Source organism: Oryctolagus cuniculus, chromosome 20 (assembly GCF_964237555.1).
Source record: "Oryctolagus cuniculus chromosome 20, mOryCun1.1, whole genome shotgun sequence".
Classification (NCBI taxonomy): Eukaryota; Metazoa; Chordata; class Mammalia; order Lagomorpha; family Leporidae; genus Oryctolagus; species Oryctolagus cuniculus.
The window spans coordinates 10,127,853-10,149,524 of record NC_091451.1 but is presented as its reverse complement, the minus strand read 5'-3'; the positions used below and the strand labels follow the sequence as shown (position 1 = coordinate 10,149,524).

Here is a 21,672-nt window from a genome sequence, read left to right as displayed (position 1 = left end):
GGAAAGATGGCTGTGCCAATATCAGATAATGCAAACTTTGTATCAAAAAAGATTACAGGCCGGCGCTGCGGCTCACTAGGCTAATCCTCCACCTAGCGGCGCCGGCACACCGGGTTCTAGTCCCGGTCGGGGCACCAGATTCTGTCCCGGTTGCCCTCTTCCAGGCCAGCTCCCTGCTGTGGCCAGGGAGTGCAATGGAGGATGGCCCAAGTGCTTGGGCCCTGCACCCCATGGGAGACCAGGAGAAGCACCTGGCTCCTGCCTTTGGATCAGCGCAGCACGCCAGCCGTGGCGGCCATTGGAGGGTGAACCAACGGTAAAGGAAGACCTTTCTCTCTGTCTCTCTCTCTCACTGTCCACTCTGCCTGTCAAAAAAAAAAAAAAAAAAAGATTACAAGGGGACCGGCGCTGTGGTGTAATGGGTAAAGCTGCTGCCTGCAGTGCCAGCATCCCATATGGGCGCCGGTTTGAGAGCTGGCTGCTCCACTTCTGTTCCAGCTCTCTGCAATGACCTGGGAAAGCAGTAGAAGATGGCCCAAGTCCTTGGGCCCCTGCATCCATGTGGGAGACCCAGAAGAACTGGCTCTTAGCTTTGGATTGGCACAGCTCCGGCCATTGCGGCCATCTGGGGAGTGAACCATCAGATGGAAGACCTCTCTCTCTCTCTCTCTCTCTGTGCCTCTCCTCTCTCTGTGTGACTGTGACTTTCAAGTAAAATAAATAAATCTTTTTTTTAAAAAACAAACAAAAAGATTACAAGAGACAAAGGACATCATATAATAATATATTATTTTTTTAATTAAAGGTTCAATATAGCAATAAGGTATACCAATAATAACCATTTACACCTCTAAATTCAAACCATAAAAAATGCAGCAAAATTGACAGAACTAAAGGAATAATCACAGAGTTCTATTAACAGAGACTCAATACTTCACTCTTAATAATGGCTAGAATAAGACAGAAAATAAGGAAGGAAATGGAGGACTTAACAGAACAAACCAACTAGATGCAACAGACATATACAAAACATGCTATACAATAACAATAGCATACACATTCTTCTCAAGTACACATGAGACATTTTCTCAGAAAGACCAAATTTAGTTTACAAATTAAATCTCAACAGTTTTTTTTTAAAGATTTATATACTTGTTTAAGGGCCAGCACTGTAGTGCAGCGGGTTAACGTCCTGGCTTGAAGCGCCAGCATCGCATATGGGCACCGGTTCGAGACCTGGCTGCTCCACTTCCAATCCAGCTCTCTGATATGGCCTGGGAAAGCAGCAGAAGATGGCCCAAGTCCTTGGGCCCCTGCAAGGGAATCCCAGAAGCTCCTGGCTCCTGACTTCGGATCGGTGCAGCTCTGGCTGTTGCAGCCAGTTGGGGAGTAAACCATCGGATGGAAGACCTCTCTCTCTCTCTCTCTCTCTTTCCTCTCTGTGTAACTCTTTCAAATAAATAAATAAATAAATCTTTAAAAAATGATTTATATACTTATTTGAAAGGCAGGGTTAGAGAGAGAGAGAGGAGAGATAAAGGGGGGGAGAGAGAGAGAGAGAGAGAGAGAGAGCGAGCTTCCATCAGCTGGTTCACTCACCAAATGGCCACAACAGCCAAGATTGGAACAGGCTGAAACCAGGAGCCAGGAATTTCACCTGGGTCTCCCACATGGGTGCAGGTGCCCAAGCACTCGGGCCATCTTCTGCTGCATTCCCAGGCCATTAGCAGAGAGCTGAATCAACAAGGAGCAGCCAGGACTCAAACTGGCACCCATATTGGATGCTGGCATCACAAGTGGTAGCTTAATTCTCTATGCCAAAATGCTAGCCCCAGTGTGAGGAGAAAATTTATAGGTAAAGATGCTTGCATTAAAAAACATGGGGTATAGGTCGGCGCTGTGGTACAGCAGGTTAAGCCACTCCTGCAGCCCTGGCATCCCATATGGGTTCTGGGCATCCCATATGGGCTCTGGGTTTGAGTCTGACTGTTCCATGTCTGATCCTTGCTAATGTGCCTGAGAAAGCAGCAAAAGATGCCAAGTGTTTGGGCCCCTGCATCCATGTGGGAGACCCAGAAGAAGCTCTTGGCTCTGGATCGGCCTGGCTTCGGATCAGTGCAGCTTTGGCCGTTGCGGCCATCTTGGGGGAATGAACCAGAGGATGGAAAATCTCTTTCTGTCTTTCCCCCTCTCTCTTTGTAACTCTGCCTTTCCAATAAAAAAGAGAAACTTAAGATTAAGATGCTGGTTAAGATGCCTGCATTCCACATCAGAGCACCTGAGTTCAATACCTACTCCAGCTCCTGACTCCAGCTTCCAGCAATGTAGGCCCTCAGAGGAAGCAGTGATGGCTCAAGTAATTGGGTTCCTGACATTTATCTGGAACACTTGGAATATGTTTCCAGCTCCCAACTTTAACCAAGCCTAGTATGGGTCATTGCAGGCATCTGGTGGAATGAACTAGTACATGGGGGTTCCCTGTATCTGTTTTCCTATCTCTCTGCTTCTCAAATAAATAAATAAGTTCTTTTTAAAAAATGCACAATATTCTGATGTTCTATAGCCTAGAAGGGCAACTATGGTCTACAATAATCTGTTATATACTTCAAAATAATTACAAGAGTATGAAAGCAATTGGGGGGAAAAAGCAATTGAGGGGGGAAGGCCTCCAAATTGGAAAGGAAGTAGTAAAATTATATGTTTGCATATGATATGATTTTTTTTCTTTTGACAGGCAGAATAGACAATGAGAGAGAGAGACAGAGAGAAAGGTCTTCCTTTACTGTTGGTTCACCCTCCAATGGCCGCTGTGGCCGGCGTGCTGCGGCCGGCGCACTGCGCTGATCTGAAGCCAGGAGCCAGGTGCTTCCTCCTGGTCTCCCATGCGGGTGCAGGGCCCAAGGGGCCCACTGCACTCCCAGGGCCACAACAGAGAGCTGGACTGGAAGAGGGGCAACCGAGACAGAATCCGGCGCCTCGACCGGGACTAGAACCTGGTGTGCTGGCACCGCAGGTGGAGGATTAGCCTATTAAGCCTCGGCGCCGGCCATGATATGATTTTATAGACAAAAAATCCTAAAAGTTGCACACACAAAAATATTCTGCTAGGACTAATCAATAACTTTAGCAAAGCAGCAGGATGCAAAGTCAACATACAAAAATACGTTTCATTTCTATACACCACCAATGAAGAATCCAAAAAAATTTTTTTTAATTCCATATGGGGCAGGGCCGGTGCTGTGGTGCAGTGGGTTAAAACCCAGCCTGCAGTGCCGGCATCCCATATGGACGCGGGTTCGAGACCCAGCTGCTCCACTTCCTATCCAGCTCTCTGCTGTGGCCTGGGAAAGCAGTAGGAGATGGCCCGAGTCCTTGGGCCCCTGCACCCGTGTGGGAGACCTGAAGCAGGCTCCTAGCTCCTGGCTCCGGATTGGCACAGCTCCGGCCTTTGCAGCCAATTGGGGAGTGAACCAGCAGATGGAAGACCTCTCTCTCTCTCTCTCTCTCTCTGTCTCGTCCTGCCTCTCCTTCTCTCTCTGTGTAACTCTTTCAAGCAAAATAAATAAATCTTAAAAAAAAAAATTCCATATGGGGCTGGTGCTGTGGTACAACAGGTTAAGCCACCACCTACAAGCCTGCATCCCATATGGGCACTGGTTCAAGTTTACAGCTGCACTGATTCTGATCCAGCTCCCTGCTAATGTGCCTGGAAAAGTTGCAGAGGATGGCCCAAGTTCTTGTACCATTGTGGGAGACCCAGATGAAGCTCCTGGCTCTGGCTTTGATTTGGCCCAGCTCTAGACGTTGTGACCATTTGGGGAGTGAATCAGTGGATGGAAGATACCTCTCTATGTGTCTCTCTCTTTCTGTAACTCAGTCTTTCAAATAAATCTTTTGTCTTTTTCTAACAGCCATCCTGGGGCAGGCCTAGCTAGCCTGGAACCTGAGGTTGTGTTAGCCTGGTGCTGGGGTAGGCCTGGAGGTGGGGCTGCCCGGCAATCATGGCACCAGGATGACTGAGGTGGGCCTGGTGCTTCACTATAGCAAAGCCAAGGGCTCACTCTCCTGTGCAGATGTCTGTGCTGCAGAGCTGAGGCTTGGGTGAGCGGAGACTGTTGTTCTGCCCCCTCCAGTGCCTCTTTTCTTCTTTCTGTGCCCCACTCAGGTGCTGCATTCTCTCATCTGGATCCTTGAGCTCCTTTGCAGCTGTTTTCTCATGTGGACAGTTGTTCAAATTGATGATTCCACAAGGGGACGGGCACTGGAAGCTCCTATTCTACCATCTCACTGGAAATACAAATCTTTGCCAGTGAAATACAGGCAGCTTTTTGAACTCTGAGACTTAAGGATGTTTATTTAAACAGGACTGGCTTTCTTTCTTTTTTTTTTTTTTTTTAAAGATTTATTATTTGAAAGTCAGAGTTAGAGAGAGAGGTAGTGACAGAGATATCTTCCATCCACTGGTTCACTCCTCAATTGGCTGCAGTGGCTGGAGCTGCACCAATCTGAAGTCAGGAGCCAAGAGCTTCTTCCAGGTCTCCCACATGAGTGCAGGGGCCCAAGGACTTGGGCCATCCTCCACCGCCCTCCCAGGCCACAGCCACAGCAGAGGGCTGGATGGGAAGTGGAGCAGCTGGGACTCGAACTGGCACTCGTATGGGATGCCAGTACTTCAAGCAGGGGCTTTAACCGGCTGTGCCACAGCGCTGGCCCCAGGACCAGCTTTCTTAACAGTTCTGAACCATACCACCAGAAATCACTTGGTTCTAATTAAAAGATTGACTCAATGTATGTATTAAGGCAATTCACCATTTAACTGGCTTTACTTTTTTTCAGTGTTCTATTAGATTTTCAACTGTGATATTTACATTAACTTTAAAGCCCCAGGAATGAAATACCTCTCTATTTGTGAGTTATAGCATTAATGCACTAAAGTGTAGTACGAAAACAAGACATAAATGCTACTGTTTAGAGCAGATTGGAATGTACAGATTTACATTATACAGTAGAAGGCTATCTCCTACCACGCTGATTCAGTTTTTAAATCCTTTTTGGTGAATGGAAAATATAAAGATTAATATTTTGTGGCTTCCGTCTGAGTATTAGAATTTCAGGGGCCCTAAGAGGTATCTGAGTAGAGCTTTTGTAACTGCTAAATGCCCAGATAGTGCTAATAATTGCTGTTATTAAAATTTTAAAAATAAAACTTGATCTTGTGAAGGAATGAGTGAATAAGTGATGTGTGATTTAAAGATGGTTAAACCTGGCATGTTGATGCTTTCCCTTTGAATTTCAATTGCTGCCATATAACTTGCCTTAGAGGCTGAATGGCTCATTTAAAAGCATTTCCTTTGCCTTGCTTTACATTTTGCTCTTGATTTCTCCAAAGTTGACACAAGTCACATGCAATCAAATCTATATTCCTGGTGGACAGGCTTGTCCTAATATTCTCTGACTCACACCCAGGTTGTTTGCAGCTCAGCAGTTCTGCTTCTAGACACATCACTTTTTATTTTTATAAAGCATGTTTAATGCCATCTTAGAATCTGTATTATACTCTGCTAGTTGAAAAAATTAAAAGACTGAAGCACTACTACATACACTGTGTTCAACTATGTAAATATATACATATATTGCAATGAAATACCAAAATGTTAACAGTTTATTCTGTGCAATGTTACTCTCTTGATGCTTACTTTTAATTTTTCCAATATAAACTACATATTAAATAATATTCTTATATCAGCATTAGAATTGTTAAGTGTGATAATGGCATTTTGCTTACATAGAATAATGTTCTTATTAGAAATTACATATTTGCAACTTTTTATTATTTTTTAAACATTTATTTATTGCAGGCTGGTGCTGTGGTGCAGCAGTTAAAGCTGCCGCTTGCTGTGCCAGCATCCCATGTGGGTGGCTATTCCACTTCTGATCCAGCTCCCTGCTGATGTGCCTGGGAAAATAGAGAAGGATGGCCCAAGTGCTTGGGCCCTTGACACCCATGTGGGAGACCTGAATAAGGCTCCTGGCTCCTGGCTCCAGCCTGCCCCAACCTGGGCTGTTGTGGCCATTTGCAGAGTAAGCCAGAGGATGGAAGATCACTCTCTTTATCTCCCGCTCTGTAATTCTGCCTTTCAAATAAATAAATAATTTAATAAGATAAAATAATAATTTATTTATTCATTTTATCTGAAAGACAGGGAGACAGAAAACAGAGAGCTCTCACCCACTGGTTAAATCTCCAAATGCGCATGATGGGGCTGAGGCAGACCAAAGACAGGAGTTGGGAACTCAGTGCAGGCCTCCCAGTTGGGTGACAGACAAACACCTGCTTGAGTCCTCACTGCTACCTCCCAAGGTGCCCATTATCAGGAAGCTGGAATTGGGAGTGGAGCCAGGACTTGAATCCAGGCACTCTGATATGAGGTGTAGGCATCCAAAGTGGCATTTTAAAAACCAGTTTACCAAATGCCTGCCCTTGCAATTTATTTTTAAATGGCTTTTTTTTTTTTTTTTTTTTGACAGGCAGAGTGGACAGTGAGAGAGAGAGACAGAGAGAAAGGTCTTCCTTTTGCTGTTGATTCACCCTCCAATGGCCGCCACGGCCGGCGCACCGCGCTGATCCAAAGGCAGGAGCCAGGTACTTCTCCTGGTCTCCCATGGGGTGCAGGGCCCAAGCACTTGGGCCATCCTCCACTGTACTCCCTGGCCACAGCAGACAGCTGGACTGGAAGAGGGGCAACCGGGACAGAATCCGGCGCCCCAACCGGGACTAGAACCCGGTGTGCTGGCGCTGCTAGGTGGAGGATTAGCCTATTGAGCCACGGTGCCGGCCTAAATGGCCTTCTTTTGGTTACTATTTCTTGTGGTCATTTAATTTTTCCTCAATTTTTTTTCTATGGTGGTAAAATATACATAAAATAAAAACTTACCATCTTAACCACAGTAATCCCCACTTATCTGTGGTTTTACTTTCCACATTTTCAGTTACTCATGGTTAATTCAATCCAAAAATATTACATGAAAACTTCAGAAACAAATAACTCAAGCCTGAGGCTATGTGCTCCCTACCCCACTCCTCGTCTGGCTAACTTATGGAAGTCCTGCTCTGACTACCTAGGTCATGAATTATTTTTTTGTCCAGGATATCCATGCTGTAGACATTACCTTCCCATTGATCACTTATTAGCCATCTTAGAAAGACTATACTCACTTTTCTCATTGTGTATTGTTATAATATTCCTGGTTTTTTTTTTTTGTTTTTTTTTTTGTTTTTTTTTTTGTTTTTTTTTTTTTTACAGGCAGAGTGGACAGTGAGAGAGAGAGACAGAGAGAGAAAGGTCTTCCTTTGCCGTTGGGTCACCCTCCAATGGCCGCCGCTGCAGCCGGCGACCGCGCTGATCCGATGGCAGGAGCCAGGATCCAGGTGCTTTTCCTGGTCTCCCATGGGGTGCAGGGCCCAAGCACCTGGGCCATCCTCCACTGCACTCCCTGGCCATAGCAGAGAGCTGGCCTGGAAGAGGGGCAACCGGGACAGAATCCGGCGCCCCGACCGGGACTAGAACCCAGTGTGCCGGCGCCGCAAGGTGGAGGATTAGCCTATTGAGCCACGGCGCCGGCTCAATATTCCTGTTTTATTACTAATTTTGTTACTCTCATACTGTGCCTAATTTATAAAGTAAATTCTTATTATGTATGTGTATAAGAAAAAAAAAACATAGTACATATATATGGTTTGCTATGATCCATGGTTTCAGACATACACTAGGTCTAGGAATATACCCTCTAAAAAAATCAGGGGGGATTACTGCATTTTAAGTGTACAGTTTTGTGATACTAAATACATCTATAATGTTATACAACCATCACCACCATCATTCTCCATAATAACTCTTTATTTTGTAAAACTGAAACACTACACCTATTAAGCAATAATTCCCCAGCATCTGGCAATATCATTTTACTTTCTGCCTCTGATTTTGACTACTGTAAGTACCTTATATCATACAGTATGTACTTCTCTTTTTGTGACATTTCATTTAGCATGATTTCCTACAGGTTCATTCATCTTGTGGCATGTAAGAACTTCCTGGTTACTGCAGTCATCTGGGGAGTAAACCAGCAGGTGGAAGGTCTCTAGCTCCCTCTTCTCTTTCTTTCTATTCCCTCTCTGATGCTCTAACTTTCAAATAAATAAATCTTTAAAAATTATGTTGTACACATAAAATATAATTTTTGTCAATGTTACTTCAGTAAAGTTAAAAAAACTTAAAATACATATATTTTTAAAAGATTTATTTATTTGTTTTTATTTTATTTTTTGGCCAGGCAGAGTTAGACAGTGAGAGAGAGAGAGAGACAGAGAGAAAGGTCTTCCTTCCGTTGGTTCACCCCACAATGGCCATTGTGGCCAGCGCGCTGCACCAATCCGAAGCCAGGAGCCAGGTGCTTCTTCCTGGTCTCCCATGCGGGTGCAGGGCTCAAGCACTTGGGCCATCCTCCACTGTACTCCCAGGCAACAGCAGAGAGCTGGACTGGAAGAGGAGCAACAGGGACAGAATCCAGCACCCCAACCAGAACTAGAACCCAGTGTGCTGGCGCCGCAGGTGGAGGATTAGCCAAGTGAGCCACAGTGCCAGCCTATTTATTTATTTGAAATCAGTTACAGAGAGGCATAGGCAGACAGACAGAGATCTTCCATCTGCTGGTTCACTCCCCAAATGGCCATAAGGGCCACAGCTAGGCTCATCCAAAGCCAGTAGCCAGGAGCCAGGAGCTTCTTCAGTGTAGCTCAGTTCACAATAGCTAAGATATGGAATCAACCCATATCCATTAACTGAAGACTGCATAAAGAACTTACGGGATAAGTACACCATGGCATACTACACAGTGATAAAAAAAAAATGAAATCCTGTCATTTGCAACAAAATGGATGCAACTGGAAATCGCTATACTTAGTGAAATAAGCCAGTCCCAAAAAAACAAATATCATATATTCTCCCTGATTTGTGATAACTAATAGAATACCTAAGAGATAATCTATAGACGTGAATTTAACTTTGAGATGTGTGTCTTGACTGTTGAGGAACAGTTTTTTTTTCCCCCACGCTATTTGTTGAACTCTTTACTTAAGGTGGGATTGATCTTATGTGTATAAAGTCAACTGAAAATAGATCTTAGTAAAAAATAAGAATGGGAATGAGAGGGAAGAGGAAGAAAGGTGGGAGTGCAGGTAGGATAGAGGGGAGGATGGGAAGAATCACTATGTGCCTAAATTTGTATTTATGAAATGCATGAAGTTTTTATACCTTAAATAAAAGGTTTCTGGGTTTAAAAAAAGTCTCTATGCAAGGCTACATCACAGCTATAAAAAATGAACAACAACAAGAAAATGTATTGGGGTAGCCAAGATGGCTGAATAGGCTACAGTCACACCAACTTCAGCTGCTCTGAGATAGGAAAAGAACAAAATTTCTGTGTGATCGACTCTCTGGGGGTCTCTGCAGGGATCTAGCGATCTGGGCACAACACTAATACTGATAGAATTAAAAAGGAAAGAACGATCCAACATGGGAAGTGGGATACACAGCAGACTCACAGAATGGCAGATGTCCTAAACAGCACTCTGGCCTCAAAATCAACCCTTAAGGCATTCAGATCCAGCTAAAAAGCTCATGAAAGTATTTCAGGCATGGAAAGCCAAGACACTGTGGCAAACAAACAAACAAACAAACAAAACACCTAAATGAAAGATCTCTGTGAGATCCCAGTGGAAAGAACAGGCCATCAAAGAAGGCCTTTGAAGAGAGGAGAGAACTTCCACTTTGATGATGACCTTGTCTAAATAAGATCAGAGTTGGCAAACGCAAAAGGCTTCCATAGCCTTGGCAACTCATGACAAGAGCCTAGGGTGATTACTAACGTCATAAACAAGATTGTCAATTGTTAAATCAACAACAGAAGTCACTGTGCACTTACTCTCCATGTAGGATCTCTGTCCTTAATGTATTGTACTATGTGAATCAATGGTATAACTAGTAATCAAACAGTACTTTACACTTTGTGTTTCTGTGTGGGTGTAAACTGTTGAAATCTTTACTTAATATATACTAAATTGATCTTCTATATATAAAGATGATTGAAAATGAATCTTTTTTTTTTTTTTTTTTTGACAGGCAGAGTGGACAGTGAGAGAGAGAGACAGAGAGAAAGGTCTTCCTTTTCCATCGGTTCACCCTGCAATGGCTGCTGCGGCCGGCGTGCTGCAGCCAGCGCATTGCGCTGATCCAAAGCCTGGAGCCAGGTGCTTCTCCTGGTCTCCCATGCGGGTGCAGGGCCCAAGGACTTGGGCCATCCTCCACTACACTCCCGGGTCACAGAAGAGAGCTGGACTGGAAGAGGAGCAACCGGGACAGGATCTGGCGTCCCAACCGGGACTAGAACCTGGGGTGCCAGTGCCGCAGGTGGAGGATTAGCCTATTGAGCCATGGTGCTGACAAAAATGAATCTTGATGTGAATGGGATGGGAGAGGGAGCAGGAGATGGGAGGGTTACAGGTGGAAGGGAAGTTATGGGGGGGAAAAGCCACTGTAATCCAAAAGCTGTACTTTGGAAATTTATATTTATTAAATAAAAGTTTAAAAAAAAGAGAGAAGGGGATAAGTACACGAGATGGGCAGATATCAACATAGGGACCCAGGAGACATGAAGAAGCAAGGTAGCATGATGCCTCCAAAGAACACAATATTTCCTTCATGAACTGAAGGAAATCTATGAAATGACTGTAAGGAAATTGAACAAGATGTAAGGAGAGAATATTATTGATTAAAGAAATGAGGTTATCAATGAGTGACATGAATGAAAATATTACTAAGGAGACAGAACTAATTAAGTAGAACCAAATAGAAATTTTAGAGATGAAATCTTCAATCAGTGAAATAAAAAATATGAATGAGAGCTTTAACAGCAGAATAGACAAATGGAAGAAAGAATTTCTGACCTCGAGGGCAAGAACTTTGAAATAACCCAATCAGACAAAACAAAGAGAAAAAAAATGAAAAGAATGAATAAAAGTCTACATAAAATATGGGATACAATTAAATGGCCAAATATTCGTATTTTAGGTATTCCTGAGGAGAAGAAAAGAAAAAAAGTCATTGAGAAACTGCTAAATGAAATAATAACTGAAAATTTCCCAGGTCTTGAAAGAGACATGGACATTCAGATACAAGAAGCTCAAAGAACCTCAAGCAGACTCAGCCAAAAAAGGTATTCTCACAAGGCATATTGTTATCAAATTGTCAAAAGTTAAAGACAAGGAGAGAATCCTAAAGAAAATAACAGAAAAAGCGTCAAATTATATATAAAGGGAAATCAATTAGATTAACATCAGACTTCTCAGTGGAAACCCTACAGTCCAGAAGAGAATGGGATGATACATTCAAGGTCTTAAAAGAAAAAACTTCCAACTAAGGATCTTATATCCAGTGAACTTACCCCCTAAAAGTGAAGGAGAAAGTATTTTTCCAGATAAGCAAAAACTGAAAGAATTCACCATTACCAGACCAGCCTTACAAGAAATTCTTCTGAAGTTGTCCTGCTTTAGAAGTAAACATGAAACACATGTCACCAGCACATTCATTGACGGAGCAGGTAGAATCATTATCCAATCAACAAAATTACAGATCTTAGTTCTTATCTATCAACACTAACACTGAATGCAAACAGATTAAATTCACCAACCAAAAGACTTAGGTTGGCTAAAGGGATAAAAAACTATCCCCCTCCCCCCATATGCTGCTATAAGAAACTCACTTCACAAAGATACACAGACTGAAAGCGAAGGGTTGGAAAAAGAAATAACAGGCAAGTGGAAACCAAAAGCAAGCCGGCATAGCTGTCCTGATAACAAACAAAACAGACTTTGAATCAAAAACTGTAAAAAGAGGTAAGGAAGGACATTATATTTTGATAAAACATTCTATTCATCAAGAAGATGTAACAATATAAATATATATGCACCCAACACAAGACCATCCAGATATATACAGCAAATATTATTAGACCTAAAGGGAGAGATAGACTCCAATATAATAGTGGGTGACTTCAACACTCCATTCTCATCAGTGGGCAGGTCAGAGACTCAATAAAGATACATCGGAGTTGAAATAAAGATACATTGGAGTTGAAATATACTTTTAAGCCAATGGACCTAGCAGACACTATAGGACATTTCACCCAGTGGCTACAGAATGAACCTTCTCCTCAACGGCACATGGAACTTTTTCTAGGATAGACCCAAACATATTAGGCCACAAATCAAGTTTCAGCAAATTTAAAAATTTTGAAATCATATCATGTATTTTCTCATAAAGAAATAAAACTAGAAACCAACAAGAAGAACATAGAATACTCATAGACACTTGGAAATTAAACAACATGCTACTGAATGCTCAATGGGTCATTGAAGAAATTAAAAGGGAAATAAAAAGACTTTCTTGAAATAAATGAAAATGAAAACTCAACATACCAAAACCTCTGGAATACATCAAAAGCAGTATTAAGAGGCTGGCAATGATGGTTAATTTTATCTCAACTTGATATGTTTCCCAGTTGTTTGGTCAAACACCATTCTAGATGTTCCTATGAAGTTATTTTTTAGCTCTATTAACATTTAAATCAGAAGACAGTAAAGCAAATTACCCTCCATAATGTGGTTGAGCCTCATTTACTCAGCTGAAAGCCTTATGAGCAAAGACAGAGATGTGCAGAAGAGGAAATTCAATCTTAATACTGCAACACAAAAACCTGGCCAGAGTTTCCAGGCTGCTTGTCCTGTGGATTTTGGACTTGAAAGTAGCATTAATTTTACCTGAGTTTTCAGCCTATCAGCTTGTCCTATAGATTTCAGACTTGCCGGCTCCACAATCCTGACAGTTCCTTAAAATAAATCCATATAGATGGATGCCTACACATAACAGATCTTAGATAATACACAAAGTATAGATGCATGCTGTAGATTCTATTTCTCCAGAGAACTCTAAGTAATACACTGGCTTTGGAAACTGAAGTAATGTTTCCACAAACCAATAAATACCAGCTGTCATTAGAGGCGAAATTTGGTTTGCATATAAAGGCTAATAATGCTGCAAATATCTCAAAAAGGTGTGAAAAAGATATTCTACTCACATGACAAGTCTTTCTGGGGAGAGCACTGTGTTTCCCAGGCTTAGGTAAAAATGGCTTGAGAAAGCAGAAAAAGGAGACTGGCTTTGGGTTTTTATGACGGGGTGGCATTGAGGGGGAGGGACAGTTACCATACATGGTTTGAACTTTCTGCTGGAACCAAAATGAGCAACTAGACTTATCAGTTTGACCAGATGTGGGAGAGAAGAAAAAAAAAAGTGAGGTGAGGTTTAAAATCTGTCAGCACACATCAAAATTCAGAGTCATATTCTTTATTACTTGATAACTCAATACAACTAAATTTTTTAAACAAAATACAAAGGTACTGGGCAATATGTTTACACAATTTTATCATATGTTAAATGCCTTCATTTAAGATAGCTGACAAATATAAAACATGAAAATGAATTTTTTGTTCAAGAAATAAAATTTGAATGTTTTTCAAAAAAGATTTAAGCAAAAGAAGACACCAACAGGATCACTCACAATTCAATTTTCAGAAATTAGTCTTTCATATTCAGTTTTCTTACATTAAAGATACTAGCACAACTGAAATAGAATTTTACCATTTGTTGTATTAGAAGAAAACAACACAGACTTTATTCACTATTGATAATATAAATTCTTTGAAATCATTATTAGAGTATCACTCTTTATCCTGTCGCAGTGAAGCATAAGTGAAATCCAGTAATTTTAAGAGAATGGTTTGGTTGTTAAAGTACACCTCAGCACTAATTCTGCAGTTACCACTAAAAAGTCCTCTGAGGGTCTGAAGGAATTCTTGTTCTTATTAAACCATCTGAAATACTCTCAAAATGAAACTTGAGTTCCACAGTAAAGCAGGTTTAATACTTATAATAAAACATAATAGAAAAAATAACAAATTCTATTAACAAAAGTTCTGTCCAAATATGACTTTCAAAATCAAAATTAATCATCAGCTATTGTCACAAATAAAATGCTCAATACTTAACTATTTAAATTAACACAATAAAATAATTAACTACAGTACTCATTATTGCTTTAACAAAAGAAAATAGTTTTCATATTTTCAATAACAAATTTATGCCCTAGATGACTTCAGAGTAGAATAACTCAAGAAATTAGTAACTAGTTCAAAAAAAAGTAAACTGTGCTGTATTTTGAGAGGAAGATGAAAAGCCTTTTAAGGAAGAAGAAGGTATTGAGTTTTGATCCTGTTCAAATGAAAACGGAAAATTAAAATCATCTTTCCTTGCTCCAAATGTATGAGTTGAAGTGTCTGACGGAAAAGAAAATGTAAAGGCATCCTCTACTTCTGGCTTCCTAAATAAGTTTCCTGGGGAAGAAAAATATTACAATATCATGCTATTCATGTAATACAAAATTTACCTATCTACTGAATATATATTTACTTATATACTTTATATATTACATACAATAAATAGAGTAATATTGAATCATTTATTCCTTTAGCATATATTTAATTGTATTCCTCTTCTGTTTAAGGTATTGACTTTACAATTATGAAAGGTTAAAACAAAGTCAAATCATTTCAAGTAATCTGAACTCAAGTATATAAAAAACTAGTATACTAGTACAAGGCAGTAAATGCATTAAAGACCTTAAATGAACAGACTATAAGAGACATAGAATTAGACACACATAGGAAGTATTAGAGCAACAGAAGTCATTCCAAACTGGCAAGAGCACTGAGAAAAAACAAAGCTGTAATAAATGAGAATTAAAGAGAAGGAGCTTGGAAAAATTAATGAATGTTCCTCTTTAGAATTTGGACTTCAGTAAGTAATATGAAATCATTAAAGTTTTTCAAGCAGATGTACAATATGATTTGAATTGCTTTATAAGGATCACTCAATAAAGAACCTGTAGAAAGGCTAAAAGTGGTAATAACCAAAAGGGAAAAAAAAATGTCTAGTGTACTGCAAAAAGATGATGAAAGACTGACCTTACCTAAAATCATGGCAATCAGAATAGAGAGAAAAAAAATGATGGATTTGAGATCTGCATAAGTCAAACTCGTTCACTCAACTATGAAAACGGTACTTTTAAAAGTTCATGGGAAATTGAATTAAGATATTTATTCTGGTGCAAAAATTCTGAAATACATGCATATAATGAATTTTCAAAATGTTCATGGAAAAGCTGTACAAAAACCTATGAATGGATTTCAAAATTAAAAAAATAGTGTGGTTTATTTGAAAGGCAGAACAACTGAAAGAGAAAGACAGAGAGAGAGAGAGACAGAGAAAGAGAGGTCTTCCTTCTACTGGTTCACTCACCAAATGCCTGCGACAGCCAAGGATGGTCCAGGATGAAGCCAAGAGCCCAGGACTCCACCTGGCTCTCCCACATGAGAGACAAGGATCCAAGCAGATGAGCTATCTACCTGCTGCCTCCCAGGTTGTGCATTAGTAGGAAACTGGATCAGAAGTGGAGCAGTGACTTGAACCCAGGCACTCAGATAGGTGATGTAGGATGTAAGCATCCTAAGCAGTGTCTTAACTGTTGAGCCAAATGTCTACCTCTGAACTTACCCATTTTTACATGAACTTTTGAAGTACCCTTATACATGGGATAGTTAACAAATGGATAGAATAGTTAAGAGTTTCACACTTTTAAAAGGAATTTTAAAAATTAACTTTACATACAAAATTATTTAGGTGATGACTCCTAGAATTGACATTAAGGAAAACTATTATTTTTCATTCATTATATTATTCAAAACTAGAAATATAAAATATTTTGGGGCTGGAGCTGTGGTTCAGAAGGTTAAGCCTCTATCTGCAGTGTTGGCATCCCAAATGGGTGCCAAGTTCAAGTCCTGGCTGCTCCATTTCTGATCCAGCTCCCTGCTAATGTGGCTGGAAAAGTAGAGGATGGCCCAAGTACTTTGGCCCCTGCACCCATGTGGGAGACCCAAAAAAAGCTCCTGGTTCCTGGCTATGGCTTGGACTAGCCCTGGTGTTGTGGCCATCTGGGGAGTGAACCAGTAGATGGAAGATCTCTCTCTCTGTATCTCTGCATTTCAAATAAAATAAATAAATCTTTAAAATATATTATATAATGTTTCAACATCTTAATGATAATTTTTAATTAATTTTTATTAAACAATTAAAAACCTATAGTAAATGAATGACTTATTTGAAAAAAAGTCTTTCAAAGCACCTATATTTTTCCCAGAGAACTAATCAAATCACATTAGATTAAGCAAAAGAAATTACTTTGTGCTACTTTGAAATTTTCATATATTTCTAAATAATCACACTTAATTCACCCTAAATAGAGCAGGATCAAACAGCAGTAAAATGGAGATGCTCAAGTTCTTTTTCTCTCCCTCTCTCATTTTACATTTACACTGACCTCAGTAGTCATCCACAAGACTTAACAAAAGCAAACAGCCATGGGGCCAGCACTGTGGCATGGTGGGTAAAGCCACAGCCTGCAGCGCCTGCATCCCATATGGGCGCCGGTTCGTGTCCTAGCTGCTCCACTTCTGATCCAGCTCTCTGCTATGGACTGGGAAAGCAGTAGAAGATGGCCCAAGTCCTTGGGCCCCTGCACCTGTGTGAGAGACCCAGAAGAAGCTCCTGGCTCCGGCTTTGGATCGGTGCAGCTCTGGCCATTGTGGCCAACTGGGGAGTGAACCAGCAGATGGAAGACCTCTCTCTCTCTCTCTCTCTCTGTGTGTGTAACTCTGACTTTCAAATAAATGAATAAATATAAAATAAAACAGAGTCCATACCCTGAAAGAACATGTGATCTATGATATTTTATATATATTCATAAATAATCATAGAAGGTAGAATATTTTGAAAATATAAAAAATAGATATTCAGAAAAGTTAGGTAAATATATTTTTGGAATGGAAAATTGAGGAAGTAAATAAATTTTATAGGAAAGAACTTGGTCTTGAAAGAGAAAGAGATATAAGCTGGAGAGTCTAAGAAGAAAGTGGGTAAGAAAATGTAAGCCTACCTGAGATACACTGAGTTCTTCAGTCTAACTAAAGCACAGATTATTCTTTTTTTTTTTTTTTTTTTTTTGACAGGCAGAGTGGACAGTGAGAGAGAGAGACAGAGAGAGAAAGGTCTTCCTTTTGCCGTTGGTTCACCCTCCAATGGCCGCCGCTGCAGCCGGCGCACCGCGCTGATCCGATGGCAGGAGCCAGGAGCCAGCTGCTTTTCCTGGTCTCCCATGGGGTGCAGGGCCCAAGCACCTGGGCCATCCTCCACTGCACTCCCTGGCCATAGCAGAGAGCTGGCCTGGAAGAGGGGCAACCGGGACAGAATCCGGCGCCCCGACCGGGACTAGAACCCGGTGTGCCGGCGCCGCAAGGTGGAGGATTAGCCTATTGAGCCACGGCGCCGGCTCAGATTATTCTTTTAAAAGAAAGGACTTAAAAGCTATGTTGGAACTAGGTTAGAAAAGTAAAATAATAATTTGATAGTCAATAAGAACATTGAAGGTTTTTGATTACAGCAGTGACATTGCCAACATTATGCATAAGAATGATTAATTTTTTAAAAAAGATTTATTTATTTATTTGAAAGGCAGAGTTATGGTGAGGCAGAGGCAAAGAAAGAGAGCAAGGTCTTCCATCCACAGGTTCCCTTCCCAAATGGCTACAATAGCCAGAACTGAGCCGATCCAAAGCCAGGAGCCAGGAGCCTCTCCCGGGTTTCCCACGTGGGTGTAGGAGACCAAGGACTTGGGCCATCTTCTACTGCTTTCCCAGGCCATAGCAGAGAGCTGGATCAGAAGTGGAGCAGCCTGGGACTCGAACCAGCGTCCATATAAGATGCTGGCACTGCAGGCGACAGCTTTACCTGCTACACCACAGGATCAGCCCCAGAATGATTAATTAAACTGGATTTAGAGGTAAGCTGAGAGTGAAAAGGCCAATAGCCCAAGTGAATGGTATTAAGAGTTTAAAATATGTCTAGAATCAATAAAGAGCTCAAAAAATTCAACAACAAAACAAACAATCCAGTTAAGAAATGGGCAAAGAGAGGAAATTCAAATGGCCAATAGACACCTGAAAAAAATGTTCAGGATCACTCACCATCAGGGAAATGCAAATCAAAACCACAATGAGGTTTCACTTCATCCCAGTTATTATGGCTCACATACAGAAATTAACAAACAACAGATGCTGGCAGGGATGAGGGAGAAAAGGTATCCTAATCCACTGTTAGTGGGAATGTAAACTGGTCCAGCCACTGTGGAAGACAGTATGAGATATCTCAGAAATCTCAATACAGGCCTATCATATGACTGAGCCACCCCGTTCCTGGGAATTTACCCAAAGGAAATGAAATCAATAGATGAAAGAGTTATCTGTATCCCCATGTTTATTGCAGTTCAATTCATAATAGCTAAGATATGGAATCAACCCAGATGTCCATTAATTGAAGACTGGATAAAGAAATGATGATATATATACACTATGGAATACTATACACTGTGTTTAAAAAAATCCTGTCTTTTGTAATAAAATGGATGCAACTGGAAACCATTATGCTTAGTGAAATAAGGCAGTCCCAAAAAGGCAGACATCATATGTTTTCCCTGACCTGAGGTAACTAATAGAGTACCTAAAATGTGATGTATTGGACATTTTGAGATTTGATGATTGTTTACAGCCCTTGTCTCTTCCTTTGAGGAACAGTGTTTTTTTTTTTTTTTTCTTGTACTATTGTACTCTTTTACTTAGTGTAGGGTTAACTTTATAATCACTAAGTAAATTGAAAATAGACTTGGTAAAATTAAGAGTGAGAATTGAAGAGGGAGTTGAAGAAGCATGGGCAGGAGGTGGGAAGTATCACTATGTTCCTAAATCTGTATACATGAAATGCATGAAACTTGCATAACTTAAATAAAATAAAAGAGTTTGAAATATGCGTCTGGCCCGACACCATCAAATTATTAGAGAGCAATGGAGAAACTCTGCAAGATATAGGTACTGGCAAAGACTTCTTGGAAAATACCCCAGAAGCACAGGCAGTCAAAGCCAAAATTAACATTTGGGATTGCATCAAATTGAGAAGTTTCTGTACTTCAAAAGAAACAGTCAGGAAAGTGAAGAGGCAACCAACAGAATGGGAAAAAATATTCACAAACTATGCAACAGATAAAGGGTTGATAACCAGAATCTACAAAGAAATTAAGAAACTCCACAACATCAAAACAAACAACCCACTTAAGAGGTGGGCCAAGGACCTCAATAGACATTTTTTAAAAGAGGAAATCCAAATGGCCAACAGGCACATGAAAAATGTTCAAGATCACTAGCAATCAGGGAAATGCAAATCAAAACCACAATGAGGTTTCACCTCACCCCAGTTAGAATGGCTCACATTCAGAAATCTACCAACAACAGATGCTGGAGAGGATGTGGGGAAAAAGGGACACTGACCCACTCACTGTTGGTGGGAATGAAAACTGGTTAAGCTACTATGGAAGTCAGTCTGGAGATTCCTCAGAAACCTGAATATAACCCTACCATTCAACCCAGCCATACCACTCCTTGGAATTTACCCAAAGGAAATTAAATTGGCAAACAATCAAGTGGTCTGCACATTAATGTTTATTGCAGCTCAATTCATAATAGCTAAGACCTGGAACCAACCAAAATGCCCATCAACAGTAGACTGGATAAAGAAATTATGGGACATGTACTCTATAGAATACTATCCAGCAGTCAAAAACAACGAAATCCGGTCATTTGCAACAAGATGGAGGAATCTGGAAAACATCATGCTGAGTGAAATAAGCCAGTCCCAAAGGGACAAATATCATATGTTCTCTCTGATCGGTGACAACTAACTGAGCAGCAAAGGGGAAACCTGTTGAAGTGAAATGGACACTATGAGAAACAGTGGCTTGATCAGCTCTTGTCCTGACTGTTGATGTACAATGTAATACTTTATCCATTTTAGTATTTTCTCTTTGTTTTTGTTCTAGTACTATTGGTTGAACTCTATGATTAACACACAATTATTCTTAGGTGTTTAAATTTTAACTGAAAAGTGATCCCTGTTAAATATAAGAGTGGGAATAAGAGAGGGAGGAGATGTACAATTTGGGACATGCTCAATTGGACTTGCCCCAAATGGTTGGAATCATGCCAGGGGATCCCAATACAATCCCATCAAGGTGGCATGTACCAATGCCATCTCACTAGTCCAAGTGATCAATTTCAGTTCACAATTGATCACACTGATAGGTCTAGGAATCAAAGGGATCACACAAACAAGTCTAGTGTCTGCTAATACTAGCTGATAGAATCAAAAAGGGAGAGAACAATCCATCATGGGAAGCGGGATACACAGTAAACTCATAGAATGGCAGATGTCCTAAATAGTACTCTGGCCTCAGAATCAGCCCTTAAGGCATTCGGATATGGCTGAAGAGTCCATGAGAGTATTTAGGCATGGAAAGCCAAGACACCCTGGAAAAAAAAAAAAAAAGGAAGACCTAAATGGAAGATCTCTGCGAGTGAGATCCCAGTGGAAAGAATGGGGCCATCAAAGAAGGAGTTACCTTTCTCTGAAGGGAGGAGAGAACTTCCACTTTGACTATGACCCTGTCGGAATAAGATCGAAGTCGGCGAACTCAAAAGGCTTCCATAGCCTTGGCAACTCATGACTAGAGCCTAGGGAGATTTCTTATGCCATAAACAAGAGTGTCAAATTGTTAAGTCAACAACAGGAGTCACTGTGTACTCACTTCTCATGTGGGATCTGTCCTTAGTGTGTTGTCCAATGCGAAGTAATGCTATAACTAATACTGAAACAGTATTTTACACTTTGTGTTTCTGTGTGGGTGCAAACTGATGAAATCTTTACTTAACATATACTGAATTGATCTGTATATAAAGATAATTGAAAATGAATCTTGATGTGAATGGAATGGGAGAGGGAGCAGGAGATGGGAGGGGTGTGAGTGGGAGGGAAATTATGGGGGGGAGCCATTGTAATCCATTAACTGTACTTTGAAAATTTATATTTACTAAATAAAAAATTAAAAAAAAAAAGAAATATGCGTCTGGCACTGAGGTGTAGTAGGTTAAGCCTCTGCCTGTGGCACCAACATCCCATACGGGTATTGATTCAAGTCCTGGCTGCTCCATTTCTAGTCTAGTTCCCTGTTAATGGCCTGGGAAAGCAATGGAGGATGGCCCAAGTGCTTGGGCCCCTGTACCCATGTGGGAGACCCAAAAGAAGCTCCTAGTGCCTGTCTTTGGACTGGCCCCACTCTGGGTGTTGCGGTCATTTGGGAAATGAACCAGAGGATGGAAGACCTGTCTCTCTGTCTCCCCTTTCTGTCTGTAACTCTTCCTCTCAAATAAATAAATAAATAAATCTTTAAAAAAAAGAGTTCAAGATATAATAATTTTAACAAAAAACAGAAAAGGAAAATAATTAATATTTCAGAAAAATATTGAAATAGTGAAGGATAGCTGAAATATTGAAATAGTGA

The 21,672-nt window shown here is 40.7% G+C and overlaps 1 protein-coding gene across 10 annotated transcripts in view; it reads right to left on the bottom strand.

Moving 5' to 3' along the window:
* Window positions 1-10,187: 10,187 nt before the first annotated feature.
* Window positions 10,188-21,672, bottom strand: part of C20H14orf39 (chromosome 20 C14orf39 homolog) — an 87,362-nt gene continuing 75,877 nt past the window's right edge. For 7 of the 10 annotated variants that reach the window (XM_017349489.3, XM_051826392.2, XM_051826394.2 and 4 more), the window contains exon 18: window positions 10,191-14,506. In XM_017349489.3, the coding sequence (XP_017204978.1) occupies window positions 14,304-14,506 (203 nt within the window). In that variant the 3' untranslated portion in view covers window positions 10,191-14,303. Of the gene's footprint in view, window positions 14,507-20,563; window positions 20,642-21,672 lie in introns of all 10 variants that reach the window. The other 3 variants (XM_070065072.1, XM_051826391.2, XM_070065073.1) reach the window with 3 other exon arrangements.